Consider the following 25,282-nt stretch of genomic DNA (forward strand, 5'->3'; position numbering starts at 1 on the left):
TAACATCAATCAAAGAGAAAAAAACAAATTTAAAGTTTTAATAGGCCTTATGTAAGGGGGAAACAAGACTAGCAGAAATAGGCTAATTTTTGTGGGTTCATAGGGAAAATCCTCTCTATTGAGGTAATATATAAGCAGGTATCTGAGAAATAAAAGGAACAGCAGAAGGGAAGAACATTGTAAGCAGAGGTGAGCTGCAAGAATGTATTCAAGGACCTGGAAGGGGATGCCTGGGTGGCTTAGTGGTTGAGCCGTCTGCCTTTGGTTCAGGTGTGATCCTGGGGACCTGGGATCGAGTCCCACATCAGGCTCCCCACAGGGAGCCTGCATCTCCTTCTGTCTATGTCTCTGCCTCTCTTTATATCTCTCATGAATAAATAAATTAAATATTAAAAAAAAAAAAAAAGAACCTGGAAGGCCAGAGTGGAGCATAGTGAGTGGACAGGGAGAGGGAGTAAGAAGGAGTTAAACAGGTAGGTGGGACCCAGATCATGTAAGGCCTTAGATAGGGTAGAGCTTTTGTTTGAAGTACTCTGGTAAGGGGTAGCCCAGGCGGCTCAGCGGTTTAGTGCTACCTTCAACCCCAGGTGTGATCCTGGAGACCCGGATTGAGTCCCATGTCAGGCTTCCTGCATGGAGCCTGCTTCTCCCTCTGCCTGTGTCTCCGCCTCTCTGTGTGCGTTTCTCATGAATAAATAAATAAAATCTTTTTTAAAAAAAAAAAGTACTCTGGTAAATATTTGAAGGATTTTAAGCAAGAATCACAATCTGACATTCTTAAATGATCACTCTTAAATGCTCACATAAGTGGATTTTTAGGGAAGCCAGGTGGCTTTTGTAGAGGAGAGAAAAAGACAAAGTGGGAAAAGTTCAGAAGGAAGAATGCCAACATATATGTAGTAGGTGAGGAAAAGGAAAGAAGCAAGTTTTCCAGAATTCCAGCCTTAGCAATTGATCAGTTGATGGTGCCAGTTATTGAAATGATGAAAACTCCTGGGGAAAATAATTGGGGAAGACAAGAATTGGTTCTGGAAATGTTTTAAATTTGAGATGTCATATAGGCAATGTGATATCTGAAGGGGTTATCCTCAATATGTGGCTTTTGAGGTCATGAGTATGTATGGGGAGAGAGGGAGAGACAAGGTGTTTAAAGCCAGAGAAATGGATGAAATCACTAGGAAGAAACAAGGGGAAAACAGAAAGATCAAGCCTTAGGAAACTTGAATTTTGTGGTCTGTCAACCCTCAGAGGAGAAGAAAAACCAAGAGAATGCGTTGTCACCGAAGCCAAGAAAAGAGAATAGAGAGGAAAGAGTGGTTAACTGATAGACTGCTGAAAGGTTGGGTCGAGGAAGAGGATAGAAGAGTGTAAATTTAAAGCCATAGAGTTTGGAGTTTTTCAGTGGTGGTGTTATGGAGGAGTTGGTGCTTGAGCTGGGTCTGGGTAGAATTCAGTACATGGAAATTGTGGAGGTGGTCTACAGGGGATGGAGGGGGAAGGGAGAATTGCACATAAATAAAAAATAAAAAAATTGAGGCCAACAAAAATGTACCTTGATGCTGTTACTACTCTGCTGAAAAACCTTAATGATTTCATGGCCTAAATCTTTTAACAGTTTATCTGTTTTCTCTGTCGCCTACTCTTCTTTTTGACTGTGCCAGAGCCTAGTTGTACTCCTTTGCCAATTCATAAATGTTTTTGCAGTATTCGTCTTCTATGTCTTTGCTTAAAAGACTTTTCTTACCAGTTTGTTTCTTTTATTCCCAATTATATTGAGATTTAATTGACATACAGCAGTGTGTAATTTTTGATATACAGCAAGATGACTTATCTGTATTGTGAAATGATTACCTCAGTAAGTTAACATCATACAAAAAAAAAAGAAAACTATTTTTTTTCTTGTGATGAGCAATCTTAGGATCTACTTACTCTCTTAACAACTTTGAAATATACCATACAGCACTGCTGACTCTAGTCCTCCACAGTTTCTATTCAATAAAATAGATTCTTTAAGACCCAGCTACCTCTTCCATGAATATGAATATTCCATTATTTTATTCAGGAATGAGTGCCTGGCTTCCTCTCCTCTCCTCTCCTCTCCTCTCCTCTCCTCTCCTCTCCTCTCCTCTCCTCTCCTCTCCTCTCCCCTCCCCTCCCCTCCCCTCCCCTCCCCTCCCCTATTAATTTACTCTATATCATTAATTAATTGTGTATAATCCTAGATTCAGATTTGTGTAATAATTATTGTACTATAGTTATTTTTCATTTATTCACTGGATTACTATTGAAATATAATCAAGAGATACAGTAGTTGGAGACAAGATGGTAGTAGGGAATATGTACATTTTAATTGGGTCTTGAATTACGATTTGTATGCATTAAATGGATATACCTGGAAGGGAATATGGAATGCAGCAAAGTACTGAAATTCTTCCTTATATACAACAACCACCACAAGTTATTTTTTAATTTCAAGCCCCTTTCCACTTATTTGAAATAAAACTTGAAAAAGAAAATTAAATTTTTTATTCTAGTATCTTTTAAATTATAGTAAAGTTTATTATAATATTTACCACTAGCCATTTTTAAGTGTGCAATTCAATGGCATTAAGTAGTGTAATCATCATTATCATCCACTTTTAAATTCCTGAAGAAGGTAATTGAAATTAAGTCAGTTCATGTAGTTTTCATCTTTTCCCTTTTGTCCAGGTTATTGATAGGAATGTGGAAGTTAATCACATAAAGAATGTAAATGACCCTAAAAAAAATAGTACATTAATAGATCTGACCCAGTCATGTGAGAGATGACAGTAAGCTTTCTGTCCCCATAAAGAATAGTTGAACAGGGTCATCATTAAACAATTTTTTTTTAATTTTTATTTATTTATGATAGTCACAGAGAGAGAAAGAGAGAGGGGCAGAGACATAGGCAGAGGGAGAAGCAGGCTCCATGCACCGGGAGCCCGATGTGGGATTTGATCCTGGGTCTCCAGGATTGTGCCCTGGGCCAAAGGCAGGCGCCAAACCACTGCGCCACCCAGGGATCCCTAAACCATTTTTTTTTAAGATTTTATTTATTTATTCATGAGAGAGAGAGAGAAGCAGAGACACAGGCAGAGGGAGAAGCAGGCTCCATGCAGGGAGCCCGACGTGGGACTCGATCCCGGGTCTCCAGGATCACAACCTGGGCCGAGGGCGGCGCTAAACCACTGAGCCACCCAGGCTGCCCATCATTAAATAAATTTTGATGATAGTTCCATTTTGTTATTCCATTTCTTACTTTAATATGCTCTGTAACTATATATAATTTTTATAGTCATTGAACACATAATTTTTTTTTTTTTTTAAAGATTTTGTTTATTCATGAGAGACAGAGAGAGAGAGAGAGAGAGAGAGAGGCAGAGACACAGGCAGAGGGAGAAGCAGGCTCCATGCAGGGAGCCTGACATGGGACTTGATCCCGGGTCTTCAGGATCAGGCCCTGGGCTGAAGGCAGTGCTAAACCGCTGAGCCACCAGGGCTGCCCTGAACACATAATTTTTTATCCTTAATGTGTGCCTTTTTCTTCATGGCATACACATGCATAAAAATATATCTTTAGTCATTTGTCTTCTTTGTGCTTTAATATCAGTCGTTTCCATTTCATGTAATGCATTTGAACAGTACTTGGCACCTAGTAATTATCCAGTAAATGTCAGCATTATTATCATTAGTCCATTTATTTCTCCAATATATGTAAAGCTGCCACGTATAGATTAATGTATGTGATCCTTTTCTCTTCCTTCCATTCTCCCATCCCCACATTTTAGATTTTTTTTCCCTCCAAAATCAGTTTATAATACCAAAAATGCAAAAGTTTTGAATATGGGTATTTTCAAGCATATATTGTGAAATTACTTTTCAAAAAGACTGTGTCAAGGCACCTGGGTGACTCAGGCAGTTAAGCATCTGATTTGGGCTGATGTCATGATTTCAGGGTCCTAGAATTGAGCCCCACATCAGGCTCTGTGCTCAACAGGGACTCTGTTTGCCCTCTCCCTTTACCCCTCCCCCAGCTCGTGCTCTCTCATGCTCTCTCTCTCTCCCTTCCCCAGGTTTTTTTTTTTTTTTTTTTTTTTTTTAAAGGACCGTACCAGTTTATAGTGCTTCTGGTAGTTTATGAGAATGTCACTTTCACCATATCATTGCAAATATAGATGAATTTTCAGATCAGAAGTCATAGCACTAATGGCTAATGCAAACTAATGTTATTATAAAATAAAGTTTATTTATTTATTTTTAAGTGGGATTCCAGCATGGAGCCCAATGTGGGGCTTGAATTTAGGACCCTGAGATCAGGACCTGAGCGGAGATGAAGAGTCAGACACTTAACTGACTAAGCTTCCCAGATGCTCCTATAAAATCAAGTTGTTGGGTTTTTTTTTTTTTAAGATTTTATTTATTTATTCATGAGAGACACAGAGAGGCAAAAACATAGGCAGAGGGAGATACAGGCTCCATGTAGGGAGCCTGATGTAGGACTCAATCCTGGGACTCCAGGATCATGCCCTGAGCCAAAGGTAGACAGACGCTCAACCACTGAGCCACCCAGGCAGCCCTAAAATCAAGTTTAAAATAAACATATCAAGTCTTTTTTTCTTTCTTTTTTTTTTTTTAACATACCAAGTCTGATACATTCAAATTGGTCACCTTTATGTTCTTTATTGGCTCCATTGACTAAAACATTCTTGAATCTCTTGAAATTGCTTTCAGAGCAATTCCAAGAAGCAAGCATATTATTAAGCTAAATTTATTATTATTTCTGAGCACATGGCTCTATCGAAAACCATATATACATACACACACACACATATATATGATTTTGAACAGAGCCACATGCCCTAAAATAGTAATAAATGTCTTTATACACATACTTTTCCAATCACCATAACTGAAGTGTTTTCATGACCCTGGACTAGAAGGAATGCCCAGTATAATGCTTTAAGCCTGTGTTTCAAACCAGTTTTTTTCTTTTTCGTGAAGCAATATAATTTGGGTAATCGTGATGTTAAAATACCAGTTTTTCATAGCAGAAATCTGAGGGGCTTATTTAATCACATTTATGGCAGTTTCACAAAATCAAATCACTTTGCCAGGTCATTAAACCTCCATAGTGCACCAACCACATCTGGTCATTTTAGATGAAGTTGTGATAGAGATATAATTTTAAAGTAGGTTTACTTTCTGCTCATCTATTCAAATAATTCACCAAGTAACTAATTCAGTTTTCCTTAATATTAGTGTTAAGTAGTAAAATTCTGTTAAAGATGATATTAAAAACATTCTTTATAACTGGCATTTATATTGTTTTTTAAAAGCTTACTCTAAAATTAATGATTGTTCTTCATACTAGTTTTTATTTTATGTGTGATTAAAAACAGGCTTCCCTGGTGGGCATTTGTTAATCTGTTTCTGACTGCCTCATGGGGTGAAAGCCCTTGATCTTCCTACTTGGTATGCATTGACCAGTTGACAGGTTCTGCTGGTTTGTATGTAGTTTCTCAAACATGCTAATGTTGCTTTCCCCAGCAGGGCCAGGAGTTTTCATCAAGGGGAAAAAAGGCCCTTAATAATGCAGTTCCAAATTGATGTGGGGTTACATTTCACAGTATCCATATTTATATTTACACATATTCTCTCTTCTCAGTCTGTCTAATTATAAGCATTAGATTTGTCTCAAAAAAGGAAAGGCAACAGGCAAGGATATGCACGCACATACACGTGCTCACATACTAATTACATGTACAGTAACCAGACTGAAAACAGTTATAAATAAAATCACTGTTAGACAGATGTAAAATCCAACTACGGTTATATCAGATAGAACCCTAATATAAAGGCAAAGAATAACAGGCTACAAAAATGTTCTGTACCATCTGCCTTGTTGTATTTCAAAACGCAAAAAAAGAAACCTTCAAAAGATAGCAGAAATTGGGACGCCTGTGTGGCTTAGGGGTTGAGGGTCTGCATTCATCTCAGGATGTGATCCCAGGATCCCGGGATCGAGTCCCACATCTGGCTCTTTGCGGGGAGCCTGCTTCTCCCTCTGCCTCTGTCTCTGCTTCTCTCTCTCTGTGCCTCTCATGAATAAATAAATAAGATCTTTAAAAAAAAAAAAAAAAGCAGAAATCAAAGAGTAGATCTAATTGTTCCATAATTTAGAACTCAGAGCAGTCATTTTAAGAGTCTAAGGAGGCCCTGAGCCCAAAGTGAGAATTGCTGCTCAAGAGTTCAGTTGCTAAGCTTACATTCCACAAATGTCTTTGCAGGTATTAACAGGACAAAAGAGCAAGTCAAACTTCCCTTTCTCTGTAGCTGCCAAGGCTGCTTAAGACTGTAACAAGTGCAGTTCAGCATTATGAAGGACATGTGTAGACTTAACACTTTTCTTGTCAGAATGCCCAGAAATTGAGGAAAAGCAGCCCCCGTAACCCTATGATTGACCTGAACTCATGAAATATTATACCTTTACTGTCTTAAAAAGTCAGTGTGGTTACTTTAATCCAACTTGATCTTTCTCACTACAGGGCTACCACACACAGTGATCTTATTTTGAGAGCAACGAAACTGGGAATTTCTTACCGAGTTATTCACAATGCTTCCATAATGAATGCAGTAGGCTGCTGTGGTTTACAGGTAATATTACTAAGAAAGTATTTTTTTATGGTAGTTAGCAAAAATGTTTTGGGAAACTACAAATTGCAGGTAGATTTTGTTACATATTGTGAATTTTAAGATACTACTATTTTAAAAAAAAGATATTACTATTTTATATAATACATTAGTGGGTATGAAATTTTTTAATATTGAATTTTTTATACTATTTTCCTATAACTTAGATCTTTTTTTTCCTCATTGGAATGGACCACTGAAATTTAGCTACAGAAAGACTTTAGTCTTAAATCCAACTCTGGCATACAAAAACAGGGAAGTTTAATCTAATTAAGTTGGTTAAGTTTTCCTAAAGCCTTCTCACATTCTTCCAGATAACTTACTCTGCATTGCTGAAGCATGTTTTCTATACAGTATTATTTTCTATGCCATCAAGAGCATCGTGATGCAGAATTTATTAAAAGAATCTGCAAAAGAACCAAAAGCCATTCATATTAGGCTTGTAAGCCACCTTTGTAATAATTATTGCTGTGTAAAGTTGGCTAATTTTTAACCATCAGTCTTGATTCTGAGGGGTTAAAACAGTGCTCCATAACTGTTTCCAGGGTTTTCTTCCAGGCTGCCTGATACTCATTTTCCAAGTCTGATATTTGTGTTCTAATGTTTGTATACATATATGATCTATGACAACTATGACTGCTCATTGCCAACAATGGTTTTAAGACCTAATTGCTTGTAAGGACCCCTTCCTATTTCAGATATATCATAATAGGGAAAAAAATGTGCATATTAGGATCTATGAAATGAAGTGTTCCCTAATATGTCATCTTGGAATGCATAATTTAAAATAGATATTTACAACAAGAAGATAGATCATCATTGGACACCAGTGCTGTATCTGTGGCTTTAGAGGTGTCTGTGTTTTCTGTATTAACTGGAAAGAGTATCTCAATTTAATTGATATCCTGATATCCTGGCCAGTCATCTCAGAAATATTGCCTCTGGTTCTGAAGAATCAGAGAAAAGGTATAAATGATTTACCTTTTAGCATTCATCACTCTCTTAGTTATTACATTTAAATTGGCAAAAAATTTTGTCTTTGTCTTCTAATAAAGTGCATACTTTAAAAAAAAAATCTTGCCAAGTAAGTCTGTTTCACACTTTAAACCCCTTCTGAACATGTTGAAGTTCAGTAAGTAAGTAAAGTAAATGGAGTTTCTTGGTTCTCAGTCCAGTATTCTCTTTCATAGACAATGTGCTTTTTAAGAACTGATGGTTGCCAAGAGAAAGGAAAAAAAGAAAGGAATAAATTAATCTTGTGATAGACAGAGATGGGTAATAAATCTTAAGCTAATGGAGTATATATATTTTTATATTGGTTTTGTTTTTATTTCTGTTAGGAAAAGTTAACCTAGCCCCTTTCCATCATATTTTGGTCTAACTTACCATAACTTATCATTTAAAAGTTTTTGTTTCTTTTTAAGGATAAAATTTTTTAAAAGATCCTTGTCTTCATCACATGTATATCTATCATTCAGACTGGCAAGAACTAAACTAGGGTGACCCTGTCCTCCTTCTGATCCTCTAGATTGGTAGAGGGGTATAGTGTTATTGTTCTCATGTTTAAAATAGGTGAAGGTATTTGAGAGGAAATTTACTGTGAGAATTGGCAGTCTCCAAATAAGCCCTTAAAATCATATCCACATGGTACATAGATTATTTTTTTAAAATTTAGTTTTCTCTCTTCTGTAGGATTTTTCTAGGCAGCCACAAAGCATTGTTTCCCCATCTTGGTTCTATTCTCTAATCTGGGTATGCAAATGACTTACTACTTGTGTGAAAAACAGGAAGTGCCTTTTTAGGTTCTGTCTTACGTATTTGATGAAATCTCTATGAAAATATACTTTTTGTACTGCCCAAGTTATTTATATTCCAGGAGAAAGAGGTTATTAGTGATAACTTTTATACAGTTTTCTAAGATAAAAAGCATTAAAAATACAGTCATTATATTCATGACACTTTTAAATTTTAAAACAAATGTATGGATATCCTGCAGAATACATAAACTGTGGCAAAGTCCCCTTCCTTATAATTTTCTCTGCGATATTTGGATCAGCATTTATGGGAAAAACAATAACCTATACTGGTGGTTCTCAGACTTAGTATTCATCAGAATTACTTATAGGACTTAGAAAAGAGATGGCTGGCCTTCCCCTCAGATTTTCAGATATAGTAGATCCTGGGCAGCAGCCTAAGAATTTACACTGCTAGCAAATTCTCCGGTGATGCTGAAGCTGCTAGTATAGGTGCCCATTTTGAGAACCACCAACCTAACAGATAAAAAATTTCTTAGAAAGTTAAAGAACTCTACTGTCTTTCTTTTGGTTTGGCAGAATTGGAAAAGTAGATTTTAGTTCCCAGAAATACACTTGCTAAATGTAGAATGTGTTACCTTGCCATGTTCTCTTTCTCAATTTTTTAAAAGGGAAGTGGGCACCACTTTCGAAAGACACTCTGTCATCTCTGAGAAAGGCTTTCCCATGAGTTACTGGGAAAACAGCCATCAAATTATTGAACTGAAGTTCTGGTTTGGGTGCTATGACAGACCTGAACAGTACATGCTTTGCAAAGTTTTTTTTTTTTTTTTTAAGATTTTTTTTATTTATTTGAGACAGAGAGCGAGCGAGCATGGGCAGGGTTGGGAGGCGATGGGAGACGAAGAAGTTACCTCCTCACTTAGCAGGGAACCCGACATGCAACTCGATCCCAGGACTCTGAGATCATGACCGTAGCCAAAGGCAGACACTTAACTGACTGAGATAGCCAGGTCCTTTACTCTTGTTTTCTAAAGCAGCACAGAGAGAGCTCAGAATTGACTGATGAGTATTTTTCATTCACTTTGTGGTTTCTTAACTAGCAGAAGACTCTTGATTTTCAGTATTAATGAAGGTAAGTAGTTATATAGACTAATACTTCTAAACACACAAAACCAGTTGATATGCAGTCTATCATAAGCATGCCATAAAATAGGATTTTTTTATTCCAAACCCCATAGTTCCATGAAAATTTTCCTTATTAAGTGGAACGTGTATTGAGACTGTCAAGTTAAGACAGGAATAATAATCTGTTTTTATTCAATAAATATTGTTTACTTACTTACTGTTCTCTACTAAGTGCCTTTGGATACACTGATAAAGCTGTCCAAGAAGGTCCCTGCTCTCAGAGAGCTTATGCCCTAGTAGGAAGGAGAGGCAATAATAACAACGGATAAATATCAGATAGTGAGATGTATAAGAAGTTACAGTAGACTGGTATATGTTAGAGAGATGACTTTACTGTTGGAGTTGGGCAGTCAAAGGAGGACTTTCTAAGGTGGTGTTATTTAAGATTAGATATGAATCAAGAAGGAAGTAGCATATTCCAGTCACAGGGAATATTTATGCAAAGACCCTAAAATGGAAATGACTGTGGCTCTTCAAAGGAACCAAGGAAGGGTTTATTGGAGAGTAATAGGGAGGGGAGAAGCAATCTGAGGTCAGGTAAATAGATAGGGTTGGATCACTAGGCTTTCTAATCCAATTCGAGTATTTGGATTTTATTCTTAGTGAATTGATTGTATAGAAGAGTATAATGTTTAATTTACTTCCAGACTCTGAAGTCTCTCCTTTTGTCTTATGAAAAATTAGTAGTCCTGGTATCGATATTAAGTATATGTATGTTGGGATCCCTGGGTGGCGCAGCAGTTTGGTGCCTGCCTTTGGCCCAGGGCGCGATCCTGGAGACCTGGGATCGAATCCCACGTCGGGCTCCCGGTGCATGGAGCCTGCTTCTCCCTCTGCCTGTGTCTCTGCCTCTCTCTCTATCTCTCTGTGACTATCATAAATAAATAAAAAAAAATAAAAAAAAAAAAGTATATGTATGTTAAGTGAAAGAAGGATGACACAGAAGATCATATATTGTAAGATTTTGTTTATACAAAATGTCCAAAGAGGGATGCCTGGATGGCTCAGCGGTTGAGTGTACACTTAAAATGGGTGAATGTTATGGTATGTAAGCTATATCTCAAAGTGGTTTAAAAAATGAATTACAAGAGGTTTGCTAGATGAACAATAAGGTAAATACATTCCCAAAAGGGAGAAATGTTCAGTTAAAGACGAGTCATAGAAGCACTTTGAGGAATCTGCAAGATATTACAGAAACACACACGCACACCACATATACATACATATGTATCACAAAACCTTGGTTACCTAGAGATTAGTTAAAACAAAACAGCAAATATATATGTTGGATAAGAACCGACTATATATTGGGTAGAACTGCCAAAGGAAAAGTAATAATGGAAAAAGGTTTACAGTTTAACTGGAAATTAAAAGGTCTTGATTTTACTTTTGCTCAGGGAGTAACTAAGGAGTGCTCTAACTTTTCTGGATCCGGATAGTCAGGTTTCCTAACTGTAAGGGGATGAAGTGGGGACAGGGAGGAATGCTGGACAAGATCAGTGGTTTTCAAAGTATACCAAGATCTATGAAGATGCTTCAGCTCTGCAGAAAATGAAGTACTTGAGACCAAACAGCAAAGAATAAATCCCTGAGGAGCCCAATCTTTATCTTTAACCCTATTGATATTCTGTAAGAATTTATTTGGAGGGGGCACCTGGGTGGCTTAGTGGTTGAACATCTGCCTTTGGCTCACATCATGATCCCGGAGTCCTGTGATCGAGTCCTGCATCAGGCCCCCCGCAGGGAGTCTGCTTCTCCCTCTGCCTATGTCTCTGCCTCTTTCTCTGTGTCTCTCATGAATAAATAAATAAAATTTTTTTAAAAAAGGATTTATTTGGAAAAAAAGATTTGGCATTAAAAAGTATGGAGAATACTAAACTAGGTAAACTCTAATGTCTTCTAGATTTGGAAGCCAAAAAGCTGGCCTATTTTCTAACTTTAGATAGAGGTTACCTTGACCAAAATTGATTAGATACTCAAATTTTCATTAAGTAAATCTTTGGATTTTTCACAATTTAAATAATGGTTATAAATACATATACTTTAAAATCATGTTCTTTGAAATTTCTAAGTAACAGATATCTCTAACACTTGTGTAATTTGTATTTTGAAGATATCTCTAGTCAAAGAAAAATCCATCTATTGTGAAGAGCCAGGCAAGTTAGTTATATTTCGGCATTCCCAATAACAAAAAATCGGGCGGTTTTTTCTTTGTTTTTTGTTTTGTTTTTTTGTTTTGTTTTATTTTTTGTCAATACACAAAAGGCAAAAAGAATGGTCTTTTTTTTGAATTTTTCAAGTTAAGCATTTAGTACCTTAATCATACAGAATCAAAATTGCTTTCATTTACCATTGTTTCTGCTTAGGAAGAATTGTTTTTGCTTTTTGTGGGTTTTTTTGCTTTATTTTAAGGATTTTATTTATTTGTTTGAGAGAGAGAGAGAGTGTACGAGCAGTGGGGAGGGGCAGAGGGAGAGGAAGAAGCAGACTCCCTGCTGAATGTGGAGCCCCATGTGGGACTTAATTCCAGGACCCTGGGATCATGACCTGAGCAAAAGGCAGAAGCTTAACTGACAACTACCCAGGCACCCTAGAAGAATTGTTTTTAAAAAATAACTTTATTTTCCTTGATAATAAGTGACATATATATTCATATAAAATTGGTAAAATACAGTAAGTATAAAGAACATGCACACATCTGTAGTCTCACTACCCAGATATAACCATAATTAGCTGCTAGTTTGGTATATTTTCCTTTGGTCTTCAACTCTTATCTGTATATATTGACCCGAAGGTGACAAGCTGAATAAAGAAGAAATTACAAATTCTAGCATATTTCCTTTGTGTGGTATTTATCACTTCTTGTTACATTTGTGTAATAGAACAGATTCTTTTAAAAAAAAATTGGTGACTAAAATGGTTTTGAGACATTTTAAAGGACAGATAAATGAGACAGCTCAGTGAAACCAGATAGCAATGATTTCTGCATAGAACTGCATTATCAGTTGCGGCTGACTTCAGGGAAAAGGTTGTATAATATTTTCATCATTATGAAATGCTTCCACTTTCTCTGTTGCGTGAGTGACCCTAATTATTGCCATATGTTCTGTTTATATAATACATTTCTACTTTGGAAAAATATATATATTACTTTTAAAAAGTAACAACTCATTTCCTTCCTTTTTTTTCATAATACAACACTCATTGTAATAAACAGCATTGTTTTGACCTTATAGTAGTTCTTACTGGTAGTTTTCAAAAAGCATTGAATTGATTTCAGTGTTGTCCAGGAACTAATGTAGAAATGATAAAGTCTAACCTAGTACAGAGAACACTAAACTAGGTAATAAGGAGATCTGTGCTCTCTATGTAAACTTAGAAGAACTCATCTAAGTAAGCTCCCTATTGTTTTAGTCACTTTGGAATTATTTTGACCACCTGCTGAATCATGGGCACATTAAAAATGTTTTTTCCTTCCTTTCCATTTCCACTATAACTTTTTGTTTTGTTTTGTTTTGTTTTACAATTTTATTTATTTGAAAGAGAGAGCAGAGGGAGGGGCAGAGGGAGAAGGACAGCAGCCTGAGGGCAGGGCTCAATCCCAGGACCCTGAGAGCTTGACCTGAGCCCAAGTCTGACACTTAATTAACTTAACCACTCAAGAGACCCTCAACTGTAACTTTGTAGTCAATATTTTAATAGCCACCTTATCATCATTCTCTCCCACATAATAGTTTTCTTTTTAAGTTGCAGATGCGATTGTACCATTTTTCTACAACAATCCTGGTAAATCCTCATCCTGTGTAGAATATTCAGTTATTTGTATATGTTTATGTGTTGGGCATATTATAAACTTCTTGGTTTACTCATCTTCACATCTTCCATTGTACTTTGTCACAGTGCCATGCATATAATCAATATACAACAAATATTTGCTGAGTTGAATTGTTTATTTACTTATCTTTCCCTCCCCACCCCAAGCTGATATATCTTTGGAATTATGAACTTTAATTAAAACTCTTTCATTTAATTAGTATCTGAATTCATTCATACATGATCATATAAATTTTGTGGCTCTTTTGTCTTCAACTTTATCTATGTACCTAGTATGTGACCATGTGCATAATCTTTCTTAGTGTCAGCAAAATCAGTGTTTCATCAGTGTTAAGAAAAATGTTTGTGGGAATTAAAAAAAAAAATTCCAAGGCCAATATTCTGTATAGAAAATTGGTAACTCTTTAATATGTGGTTTTTGTGGTATGTTTTTTGACGACTCTGCTGGGTTAGCTTTCTTTTTACTTCACAGATTTAACTGATCTGACTTAGGATTTATATTTATATGTACCTTTGTGGAGCTTCACAAAGTTATTAGCAAGTTAAATTTTCTGATTTTCTATATGTAAAGAAATTTTTTTTAAAGATTTATTTTAGAAAGAGCACGAGCAGGAAGAGGGGTACAGGGAGAGGGTTAGAATCCTCAGGCTGACTCCCCACCGAGGGCAGAGCTGAGATCATGGCCTGAGCCAAAATCAAGAGTCTGACACTTAACCAACTGAGACACCCAGGTGCCCCAAGATGTTTTTTAACTTAAAAATCACCAACTGTTTTTCATCTGAATATAAAATGACAAAGCATTAAAACCTAATTAAAATGAATTTTATGAAACAGCTTCTGAAAAGAAGGAAATATTGGTGGCAGTGAGATGAATTAGAGATAGTTAAGGTTCAGGCAAGTGGCATTGAGGACTCAAACTAAGGTAGTGGTGAAAGAAATGAGGTCAGTTCTAGATAAATTATAGAGCTGGCATTGACAGGAATTGTCACATGGTAAGCTGTCAGGAATTGGATACTTGTTAAAGGCCAGTCAGGCAAGATAATTGCTTAATGCCATGCTAAGGATTGCCCAAGGGTTCCCACCTCCCTTAGGTTGTTCATACCATCTTGTAATTTCCCCATGATCAACTTCCCCCATCCTGTCTCCTCTTTAAGATCAAGTTTATATTCTGACTTCAGATGTCATCTTCTGGTGCTTTCCAAGTGGGGATAATGCTCAACTCTTTCAATACAGCCTGTATCTCTTTTTTTTATAATTATTATTTGCTACCTAATATTTGTCTTTCTTGTGCATCTTCTTGCTTTAAATATTGCCTAATATATAATTAAGTGGTTCATTTTTGAGTTTTTATCTTCAATAGATGAAAACATAATCCAGTATCAAGTTAGATAAATACTGCTTTCTTTATAACTTCAGGTTAAAACTAAAAAAGACCCGTATTTATCTACTGTTCTTTTAAAAACAGCTCTTTTTGTGGTCTCTAAATTTAGATTTGCATTAATAACATTTTGGGGGAAAATGATCACAGCACAAAGGCTAACATTTATAAGACAGTGCTTAGACTTTTGCAGCCTCATTCTTGTGACAGTATGATTTTACTCCAATTTATTTTATCGTTTACTGGTAAGTCCTTGGATTGTGAAACACAAAGGACTGATCTTTCTGTTCTTTGAGGGACTGACATCTTAAATGGTGCAACTGTTTGCATAATGTACCAGAATTCGTTGAAGAAGTTTGCGGCACTGCCATGGGAATGGTTACAGTCTATAAATCAGGGTCCTAGAAAGCAGTGCTTATGTGAGGTTTTCTTTAATCCCCCAAATTAGACAAGTCCAAGAAGCTTTTCCACAGCATGCTGCAGCTAGTGTTTATATGTGACTAGCATCACAATTCTCTCTTAAATCATCTATCCCTTTCTTTCTGAATGAACACTATACCTTCATGAGTATATATATTTCCATAACTCTTAAAATATTGAAGACCTAAAGTGTATGTTTCTTTAACCTCAACAATTTTTTTACAGAGTAATACTAATATTTCAAAATCTGATCAAAGATGCCAAAAATCCTTTATAGAATGTAAACTGTTAAATTTATCTGAATTAAAGCATACAACAACAATAAACATCATCAACTGTTATTTCAAATATTTGGCAATATTTTTTGAGCTTACTCCAATAGGAAAAGCGGTTGGATTATAGCAAGACACAGCATTTTAGAATATTTTCAGATCATCATTATAAACATCATTGTTTTTATATCATCATGTTCCTAATATTTATTGTTTCTACTATCTGCAATGCACTAAGCACTCTACACACACTTTATGTCATTTAATCCTTAAAAAAAAAGCACATTATTAGGTTTATAGTTATACACATCTTGCAGGGGAGTTTCTTTTTAAAGTCAGAAAAATTACTTGTCCATGATCACCCAGCTAGGAAGAACCAGAGCCATGGCTCCAGAGCTTTTGCCTGCTCTGTGAGGTATGAGCAAGACTACATTCTCCATGAAGGCCACAGCTCAGGTTTGATTCTCACTTTTATATCTATGCAGAGCGTAACGTCTGGCATATAGTGGATGATCTGTAATAAACATTTTTTAGATAATTTTGCCTCTCATAGAATAATAACAATAGCAGAACCTTCCAGCAGGGCTAGGCCTATTCCTTGTAGCTTGGGTGAAAGTATTCCAGGAATCTCACATTGGAACGCATTGGAACTCATCAGGTAGATGAATTTTTCACAGAGAAACATTGTATGTGGCAAGAAGATTGATGACTGAATTCTTGGAGTTAATGGGTCTTTCTACACCGATCTGAGAATTTGACTGCCACTGGATGGCAGGGCTTCCATAGACTTTTTAGACAGTTTCCAAGTGGACTTTGGGAATAAAGCTCATTGGTAGGTAAATTGGAAGTCGTGGCCATGTAAAGGACTTGAAAGGGCATCAGACACCGCTGCTGTGTGGACCAAAGAGAACATTTACTACTGTGGTGACAGATTTGATCCCCAACCCATCTCGGGTCTGGTTCTCACTTTTTGTTTTGTTTATTATCTTTAAAATAGTAAGTAGTGAATTGTTCCATTAGTAATTGATGTTTTTATTTTTTCTAGTTGTATAAGTTTGGAGAGACGATTTCCATTGTTTTTTGGACAGACACTTGGAGACCAGAAAGCTTCTTTGACAAAGTGAAGAAGAATAGACAAAACGGCATGCATACATTATGCTTACTAGGTAAGGATTTTGGAGTTTCCTTAAAGCACAATATGGAGTGGTCATATTGTTCTCATTTTGTTCTGTGGATGACTAGCTAGACGTAAGAAAGGACCCAGTCTAACCACTCTGCATGCTACACGCTTTCCCATACTCTGGGATGTATGCATTTTCCGTTCCAAACACCACATGGCTATTCCTGCCTGCACACTATATAGTTCATGCTACTCCCGTCCTACTCCCCGCCCTCTCATGGATCCTCTCCAGCATTCTATATCTTACCCATTATCCATTAAGACCCTGTCAATTAACTGCAGTTCAGCACACCTGTATCAAACGTTGATTCTTACCAAGTGCCCTTCTCTGTATGTTCTAGAGATGTTCTCTGAATACTACAGTATTGATGCTATCAGAATCACAGATTTGAAACAGACTCTGGAGATCATCTTATTTTACAGATGAACTTGAGGCCTGGAGATATTAAATCATTTTCCCACTGTGTTACCTACCTTATCTTACTATATTTTATGCCCATTTTAGAGTTAGGTTTTTTTATGGAACACTAAGGAAATATTAGAAATACGTCCTGCCCTCAGGGTTTTGAAATCTAGTTGCTAAGTACAAAAGTTTAAAGAACAATTAAGTTCTATTGTATGGAGAGGCAGGAAAGACAAACCAGAACTTTGGCTCTTGAATTATCTTTCTAAGAGCTGCCCCTTTTCTTGGCTTTCCTGGGAAAAGACAAACAAGGCTAAACAATCTGTCTTCCTTGCTCCATTAACAAAAGCAGGAACAAGGTGTGAAGTATAAGATATCATGATTCCAGATCCTCAAACCATAGATCTCATCATTTAATCATCTGGAATTCTCATCATTTAAATTAGTATATATTTATTGGATGCCAGCTGTGGTCCAGACCCTGTAGGAATTCGTGAGAATATACCATGTTAGAAAACTACAGAGAATTTAAAATGTACTCTGAAAGATAAGATATACATGATGTAATTAGAGATTAACAAAATATAATAACTATATAGATATTTCAAAGAACAAAGAGCTTTTGAGGGGAAGTGAACACAGACTTTATGAAGGAGTTGGGACTTATGCTACTGAAGGAGTAGTTTAAGATGGGCTGGTGGATGGGTGGTAGTAGAGCCACGTGAGTGAATTTATTCAGTAGACATTTATGGAGCATCTGCTGGGTACTTTGCATTTCTAGGTGCTTACTAAGGTGAATAGAAGATGCTTACCTTCTCTAACAAGTAGTAGAAAGGAATAATTGTGGCCTGTGTGAAAAAAAGGAAAGAATATTAAGACAGGTCTGGTGTGAGATTAAATATTCAATAATGCAGTCTTTTAATGCAGTTTGATCAAAAAGCATTTGCCTGTAAAAATTCTCCCCAACACTCCTCATTTTTAAAACCAGGTTCTATAAAACATGCCATTTAAAAAGTTAAAATAGTAAACTAAAAGCTTTATTGTCACAACATTTCAGAACCTTAAGGTGAACAAACTAGTAAGTGTGTTGAATTTTTAAAAATTTTTAAAAATCTTAACAGATGCCATGTAAAGGAAGTCTAAGTTGACATTTACTGTTAATGGTACTGCAGGCTATTTTCAATAACCAATACACATTTTTTCTTCTATGTGCTAGGCAAGTGGAAATTTTAAATAATTAATGATATTTTGAACCTGAAAAATACATTCACTGCTGCTTATAAGAACATTTACAAATACTTATAAAGGATTAACCTCTGCTGTATTTTCCTAGGAAACTGTTTAATCTCCTTTATAAGAACAACTTTAATAATCACTTACGAAAGCTATAGAAGTCTATCAAAAAGACCCTTCAGTTATGCTGTATTTATTTTTGCAAAACCAAACTTTGGCTGAACCATTTGTTTTTAGCATGTAGAACAGGAAGCAGCTGTTGCTCTTGCTGTTGTGTACTGAGTTCCTGTGAGGATGTAGAGTGCTTGTAATTTTTTACCTTTTACCAAATTGTTCAGCTGCGCATCAGTGATTAACAAGTGTAAGGAATTGAATATTTGTGACACTTGCATTTCAAGCTTCAGGGAAGCAGAGATTATATGCCTTCTGGACCTGGTGGTAGCCCAATCCCTGGTAGTCAGTGCTTGGGAAAACGCTGTTGAGAGTATGAATATTTCTTATTAAAGTGCTTATTTATAAGTTATTAGTCATGTCTTACCCATTCACAAGAAAGCAAAGGTTTCTTTTCAAAATATGAGAATTTTCTTCTGTTAACGTTCCATGCATTAAAGCTTATATTCTTGTGCCTGAAAAATAAAGAACAGGAACACAGTAAGAGTTGGGTCTATGCAGTTATTCTAGTAGAAATGAACACAAAGATTTTGATTAGCTGTTAGGTAGTGTATATGCCAATATTTATCTTACCCTTTCCTGTGTCTTCTTTTCCAAGAGGAAATTAGATCCTTTCAGATGGTCTTAGGGCCAACCTCATGTTTGTGTTCTAACTAATGACCTTTACACACCACAAGCTTCCATTCTTCTCTGTATTTCAATAAAACACTGGCTAGATACAAGTGTGAAGGAAGACTGTCATACGCTCTCAAATGAGCATTTAAGAGACTTGAGAAGAATGTTTCCCAAAAATTTAAGCAACTCAACTGAAATTTACACACAGGGTTTTGGATAAAGTAGTTAATTAAAAGAGAACTATTTTTTGCTTCTTACAGACATCAAAATAAAGGAGCAGTCTTTGGAGAATCTAATCAAGTAAGTTCTTATCTGAGAATGTTTATGTCTATTTTTTTATGTCTGTTTTTTTTTAAAAGATTTTATTTATTGATTTGAGAGAGGGCAAGAACGTGCACACAAGCAGGGGGAAGGGGCAGAGGGAGAAGCAGACTCCCTGCTGAGGAGGGAGCCCACTGTCGCTTGATCCAGGGACTCTGGGATCATGACCTGAGCTGAAGGCAGACACTTAACCAACTGAGCCACTCATGCACCCCTGTTTAAATCTATTTTTAATTTCTTGCACAATAAATTCTACCTGACATGAATTCTAAAGATTGTTGAAAATCAGCTTTCATTAACAGTTAAAAATTAAACACTTAATCTTATGAAAGAATGATAAGCAATGTGATAGGGCAGAAATATCAATAGGTCTTACAGATTGAATACTGAAACCAGTGGGTGGTTGGCACCTAATAGGCACCTGTAAATATTTGCGGAGTGAATTAACGAATTGGAAGTCAGAAGACATGGATGTGAGTCCTGAGTCTGCCTCTGGTTATGTGCCCTTAGGCAAGTTACTTTGGTTTCTGAGTCTTATTTGACTAATGAGCACATGAAACATGGCTAATGTAACCGAGGAACTGAATTTATAATTTAATTTTAATTAATAAAAACAAGGTTTAATCTGATTAATAGTGAAATGAAATAGGGAGGCCAGGCAAAAGTTGGTCAAAACAGGCTTTTAATGGGATGCGCTCTCTCGAGGTTCCGCAGGCCACAGGGGATGGAGAGAGCCGGGAAGTCACGGGCTGGGGAGGGCAAGTGGGCTTTAATGGGAGGGGAAAGGGGTCGTGTGTCTCTATGGGGTGATAGGTATTAGGGCATGTTACTGGTGGAATCTGCTTGGGGCGATAACTCCTCATGCCCTTATATGGGGTCTGGGTAAAGTACAGTTCAGGTTTCCTGCATAGGTCCTGTCTTCCCCTGATGACGTGTCCTCGGTCGGTCTGCTGGTGGTGGGAAAGCTCTGAGGTGGGAGCCACAAGGTGGGGCATCTGCTGCCATTTTGTTGGTGCCTCCCTATCCCCCTTGATCCCGCCAGCCCAACAAATAATACTCAACTTAGTTATTGGAAAAGTATATTTAGAATAACTTCAATGTGTAAATCTACTTTTATAGCCATGAATTTTATGAAATTTAAATACAGATTAAATATTTCTAATGAAAATTTAACATTTGAATTTTGTGCTATAAGTATGAAATACCAGATGTCAAAAACTTGGTATAAAAAGTCTCTTTTGGGACGCCTGGGTGGCTCAGCAGTTGAGCATCTGCCTTTGGCCCAGGGCGTGATCTTGGAGTACTGGGATCGAGTCCCACATCGGGCTTCCTGATGGAGCCCACTTCTCCCTCTATGTCTCTGCCTCCCTCTCTCTGTGTCTCTCGTGAATAAATAAATAAAATCTTTAAAAAAAAAACCAGTCTCTTTAATAATTTTTATAGCTGTTGGGACACCTGAGTGGCTCAGTGGTTGAGCACCTGGCTTTGGCTTGGGGTGTGATCCCGTAGTCCCAGGATCGAGTCCCACATCGGGTTCCTTGCATGGAGCCTGCTTCTCCCTCTGCCTCTCTCTCTCTCTCTCTCATGAATAAATAAAATCTAAATAATAATAATAATAATTTTTATAGGTGTAAATGTTGAAATCTAATATTTTGGATATATTGGGTAAAATAATATTAAAATTTTTCCTTTTTAATATGGCTGTGAGAAAATTTAAAATTACGTTGTGGTTTGCATTATATTTCTCTTGGACATTGCTGAGTTAGAGAATTATTTTGAAAGTCAATAAAAGTGCAGCTCTGGTGGCTCAGCCATTTAGCGCCGCCTTCAGCCCAGGGTGTGATCCTGGAGACCCGGGATCGGGTCCCATATCGGGCTTTCTGCATGGAGCCTGCTTCTCCCTCTGCCTGTGTCTCTGCCTCTCTCTCAGTCTCTATGCCTCTCGTGAATAAATAAATAAAATTTAAAAAAAAAAGAAAGTCAATAAAATCTGTATGAACTGTTTTGTAAGCTACGTAGTAGTGTTTTTATCAGATTGTTGGGCAGACATGGTAGGCTTTAAGCCATCAGAAGTAAACACATCTGATCCTCCAAGATTTTCAGATATTTACTGCTTTGGTTTCCTTTTCTTATAGGAAGAAGTGAAAAGAGGAATATATAGTTTAAACATGGTAATAAAAATGAACACTATAGAACCTGATTAAGCCAGGATCTAGAACAAATTGCCACTTAATTTGAACTATTTTTGCCTAGGGTATCACTTTAAGTAAAAGTAACTTTGATTTGAAGATTTATCATTAAGTTGTTGGATTTTTACTTATGCCAACATTTCAGTGGGATCAGAGGACAGTTGAAGTAGAACAATGAAAAAAAGTTTAAACTTAAAAAATTATGGTATTCATGCTTTAGTATACTAAAGTGGGTAACATGAGTGCTTCAAACAGAATATGGACTTATTACACTTGGGGAGATAATTACATTAAAAATGTATTATGTAATCTCGTGGCTAAGAACAGTGGCATCTAGTTTTATATTTACAGAGGAAGGAAGATCTATGAACCTCCTCGGTATATGAGTATAAACCAAGCAGCCCAGCAACTTCTGGAGATTGTTCAGAATCAGCGAATGAGAGGAGAAGAACCAGGTACTCAAGGCCCTAAAGGGGCTTCTTATGTTTCCTACTGCTGCATTGAGATGTGTACATGATATAACTTCACATATACCCCCACACACACATCACCACAACCCAAGTGAGAGTGTGTTTGCATTGTATTTTTTCTTGTCATTTTTTAAATCACTTTTAAATTTCACAGGCTGAAAGTTGTACCAAAGGAAAAATAATGAGAGTTCTTTCTAGGAAAATTAATACTATTCCAGAAAGTGAGGCTTTTTCACAAATTAACTGTAAATCAGGTTTTAGGCAGCCCGGGTGGCTCAGCGGTTTAGTGCCGCCTTCGGCCCAGGGTGTGACCCTGGAGACCTGGGATCAAGTCCCACATCAGGCTCCCTGCACAGAGCCTGCTTCTCCCTCTGCCTGTGTCTCTGCCTCTCTCTCTCTCTGTGTCTCTCATGAATAAATAAATAAAAACTTACACTAATAAACTCATTACGTTCTAAGGTCCTGTTTTTGAACACCTATATCTTAATGGAAAAAGATACATGAAGAGATTCTTGAATGTTGTTTATTTCTTTCGCATTAGTAGGCCTTGTTTAAAGTCATGAAACAAATAATTTGCAAGGGTGTTGCATATCCTAAATTTTGAACCTTAAGCCTAAACTTGTATGGATGCTTATCCTTGTGAATATCATTTGCCTCATTTTGATCATGTTCAGGTGGGACAAACTTTCCCAACTAAACAAAACCATGAAAAGATCAGTACTTAAAAGCATAAATAATATCATAATGCTTGTTTTTTGTTCAGGGCTCTGTAGTAGTGGTGGTGGTGGTTGTTTTAACAATTTTATTTATTTATTTGAAAGAGAGCAAGAGCATGAATAGGGGGAGAGGCAAAAGGAGAGGGAGAAGCAGACTCCCCTGCTGAGGAGGGAACCTGATGTGGGGCTCAATCCCAAGGCCTGGAGATCATGACCTGAGCCACCCAGATGCCCCACAGCTTTGTAGTTTACTAAATACTTTAATGTCTCTTATCTTATCCCTTAAAACTATCACTTAAGAAAGATAGTATTCTATTTTAAAAAGTGAAAAAAACTGAAGTTTGACATAGCCTAATTAGGTGGCCGAGCGAAAAATCCAATCTGTGTATTTATCTCATAACCCGCTTATTTTTCTAGTATATCTTGGTCAATGTGAACATACTCAAGCAATTTATTAAAAATATAGGCAGGTAGTAAACATTGTTCACTCTTAAAGACAAATGCTATGCAATCGTAAAGAGTATGGATATATCAAGTCCTGAAAACTTAAACTAGTTAGGTAGTGCATGTAACTTGGAAAAGCCTTAGATAAATCGATATCTGTAATGAGTGACTAAAGAGATTGAAGATATTGGAGGCTTCATTAAATGTACTTTTGGTACTAATGTTAGTTTTAATGTTGGACAAGATAATGTATTTGCTGAATTGAATGGCAATTTTTTTTTTCTTCTCTTAATAGCAGTCACCGAGAAGACACTCTGTGTTGGCTTAGCCAGGGTTGGAGCTGAAGACCAGAAAATTGCAACAGGCACTTTGCAGCAAATGAGTACTGTGGACTTGGGAGGACCGTTACACTCCTTAATTATCACAGGAGACAACATGCATCCACTGGAGATGGAGATGCTAAGTCTGTTTTCCATACCAGATAATAGTTCAGAATCCTGTTGATGAACTTCATGAACATTTTCTATTGTTAGATGTTCATTTGTTTCAGTCATATATGCATATACACATTTGCATAATGTATAGTTCTTTTGGTTTACCTAATAATTATAAAGCAAGTGACTAAGAAGAAAGATGTTGATTTAACAGTACTTGGTTTCCTGTGGTAATGAGTTTTTTTTTCCCTATGTCATTATCAGTTGTTGCAACTATTTTGGTGATTTTTCAGGATGCACACACATGGAGCAGACCAAGTCTAAAACTTGCAGGGGCATTCATAAACAGAGTTGTTTAAAAGCAGTTTTTACTTATGAAATAAGTTTATACAATGTGGAACTTTCTTCTTTCTTAAAAAGTCAGCTCTCCTGGCCACAAGATGGGTTGTCTTGAGAGCAGATGGTATTAGTGCATATAAGCAGAGTTAGGAAGAATAAGTCCTACTTACTTAAAGCTCAGCTGAGCACATGCCACAAAATGACATCCTTTTGAATTGCCTTGTCTTGTTTAAGTGACATCCTAATTATGTGGTTCATATTCTGCTGTATTTTGGAGGTTATATAATTGTTGAATTATGAATGTTCAGCCAGCCATGTACAGTTGCTGTTTGGTTTTAAATAGCATCTTTCACATCCAAGTTGACAAATGGAAAACTTACCGACTACAAAATACGGTTTTAAAAAATTTAAGTTTGGAGGCAATGGGTTAGTCAAGATTTTTCATATCACATAACTCAGTTGATATGTCACTATATGTATGCAACTAGTCACATTCATTTTCCCAGTTGTAAATAGCACTCCGTTTATTATTTTTCGTGACAGTAGAGTCTTAATATTTTTTGTTAGTTCATAACAGGAATGGCTTTTCTATATGTGAGTTTATTGGTCTAACTAAATATCTTTGTGGCTTAATCAACCATAGCTTAAATTTCATTAAATTCATTGAAAATTGAACATACACTTTTCTACTTCCTGGAAGCATTAATTAACAAGACATTATTTTGGGACACCTGGGTGGCTCAGCAGTTGAGTGTCTGCCTTAGGCTCAGGGCGTGATCCTGGAGTCCTGGGATCGAGTCCCGCATCAGGCTCCCTGCAGGAAGGCTGCTTCTCCCTCTGCCTATGTCTCTGTGTGTCTCATGAATAAATAAATAAAATCTTTTAAAAAAATTATTTTGATTTCTTTCTTTTTTCTTTTTTTTAAAGTGGTCTCCATGCCCAGGATGGAGGCCAGCACTGGGCTTGAACTAACAATCCTGAGATCAAGAGCTGAGCTGAAATCAAGGATCTGATGCTCAGCCAATTGAGCCACCCAGGTGCCCCTGACTTACTGCATTTGAGATAAAATATATTTTACTATATATGAAATATTCCATTTTTAGTCTTTTACACGAAAGAGGAGAGAGCAAAGGACATTTAAATGCCAGTTCTGTGTTGCTTTCTTTTGAGCCATTAAAGCGAGCATTGAAGAATTATAAAAAGAAAGACT

General features: G+C 36.7%; 1 protein-coding gene across 1 annotated transcript in view; it reads left to right on the forward strand.

Annotated features, from left to right (window-relative positions):
• DPH5 (diphthamide biosynthesis 5) overlaps nucleotides 1-24,936 on the forward strand; it is a 36,015-nt gene extending 11,079 nt beyond the window's left edge. Inside the window, exons 3-7 of the mRNA XM_041747346.1 lie at nucleotides 6,567-6,675; nucleotides 16,603-16,723; nucleotides 19,420-19,459; nucleotides 22,021-22,124; nucleotides 23,595-24,936. Of these exons, the coding sequence (XP_041603280.1) occupies nucleotides 6,567-6,675; nucleotides 16,603-16,723; nucleotides 19,420-19,459; nucleotides 22,021-22,124; nucleotides 23,595-23,803 (583 nt within the window). The 3' untranslated portion in view covers nucleotides 23,804-24,936. The remainder of the gene's footprint in view (nucleotides 1-6,566; nucleotides 6,676-16,602; nucleotides 16,724-19,419; nucleotides 19,460-22,020; nucleotides 22,125-23,594) is intronic.
• The last annotated feature ends 346 nt before the right edge of the window (nucleotides 24,937-25,282 follow it).

This window comes from Vulpes lagopus, chromosome 3, assembly GCF_018345385.1.
Source record: "Vulpes lagopus strain Blue_001 chromosome 3, ASM1834538v1, whole genome shotgun sequence".
Classification (NCBI taxonomy): Eukaryota; Metazoa; Chordata; class Mammalia; order Carnivora; family Canidae; genus Vulpes; species Vulpes lagopus.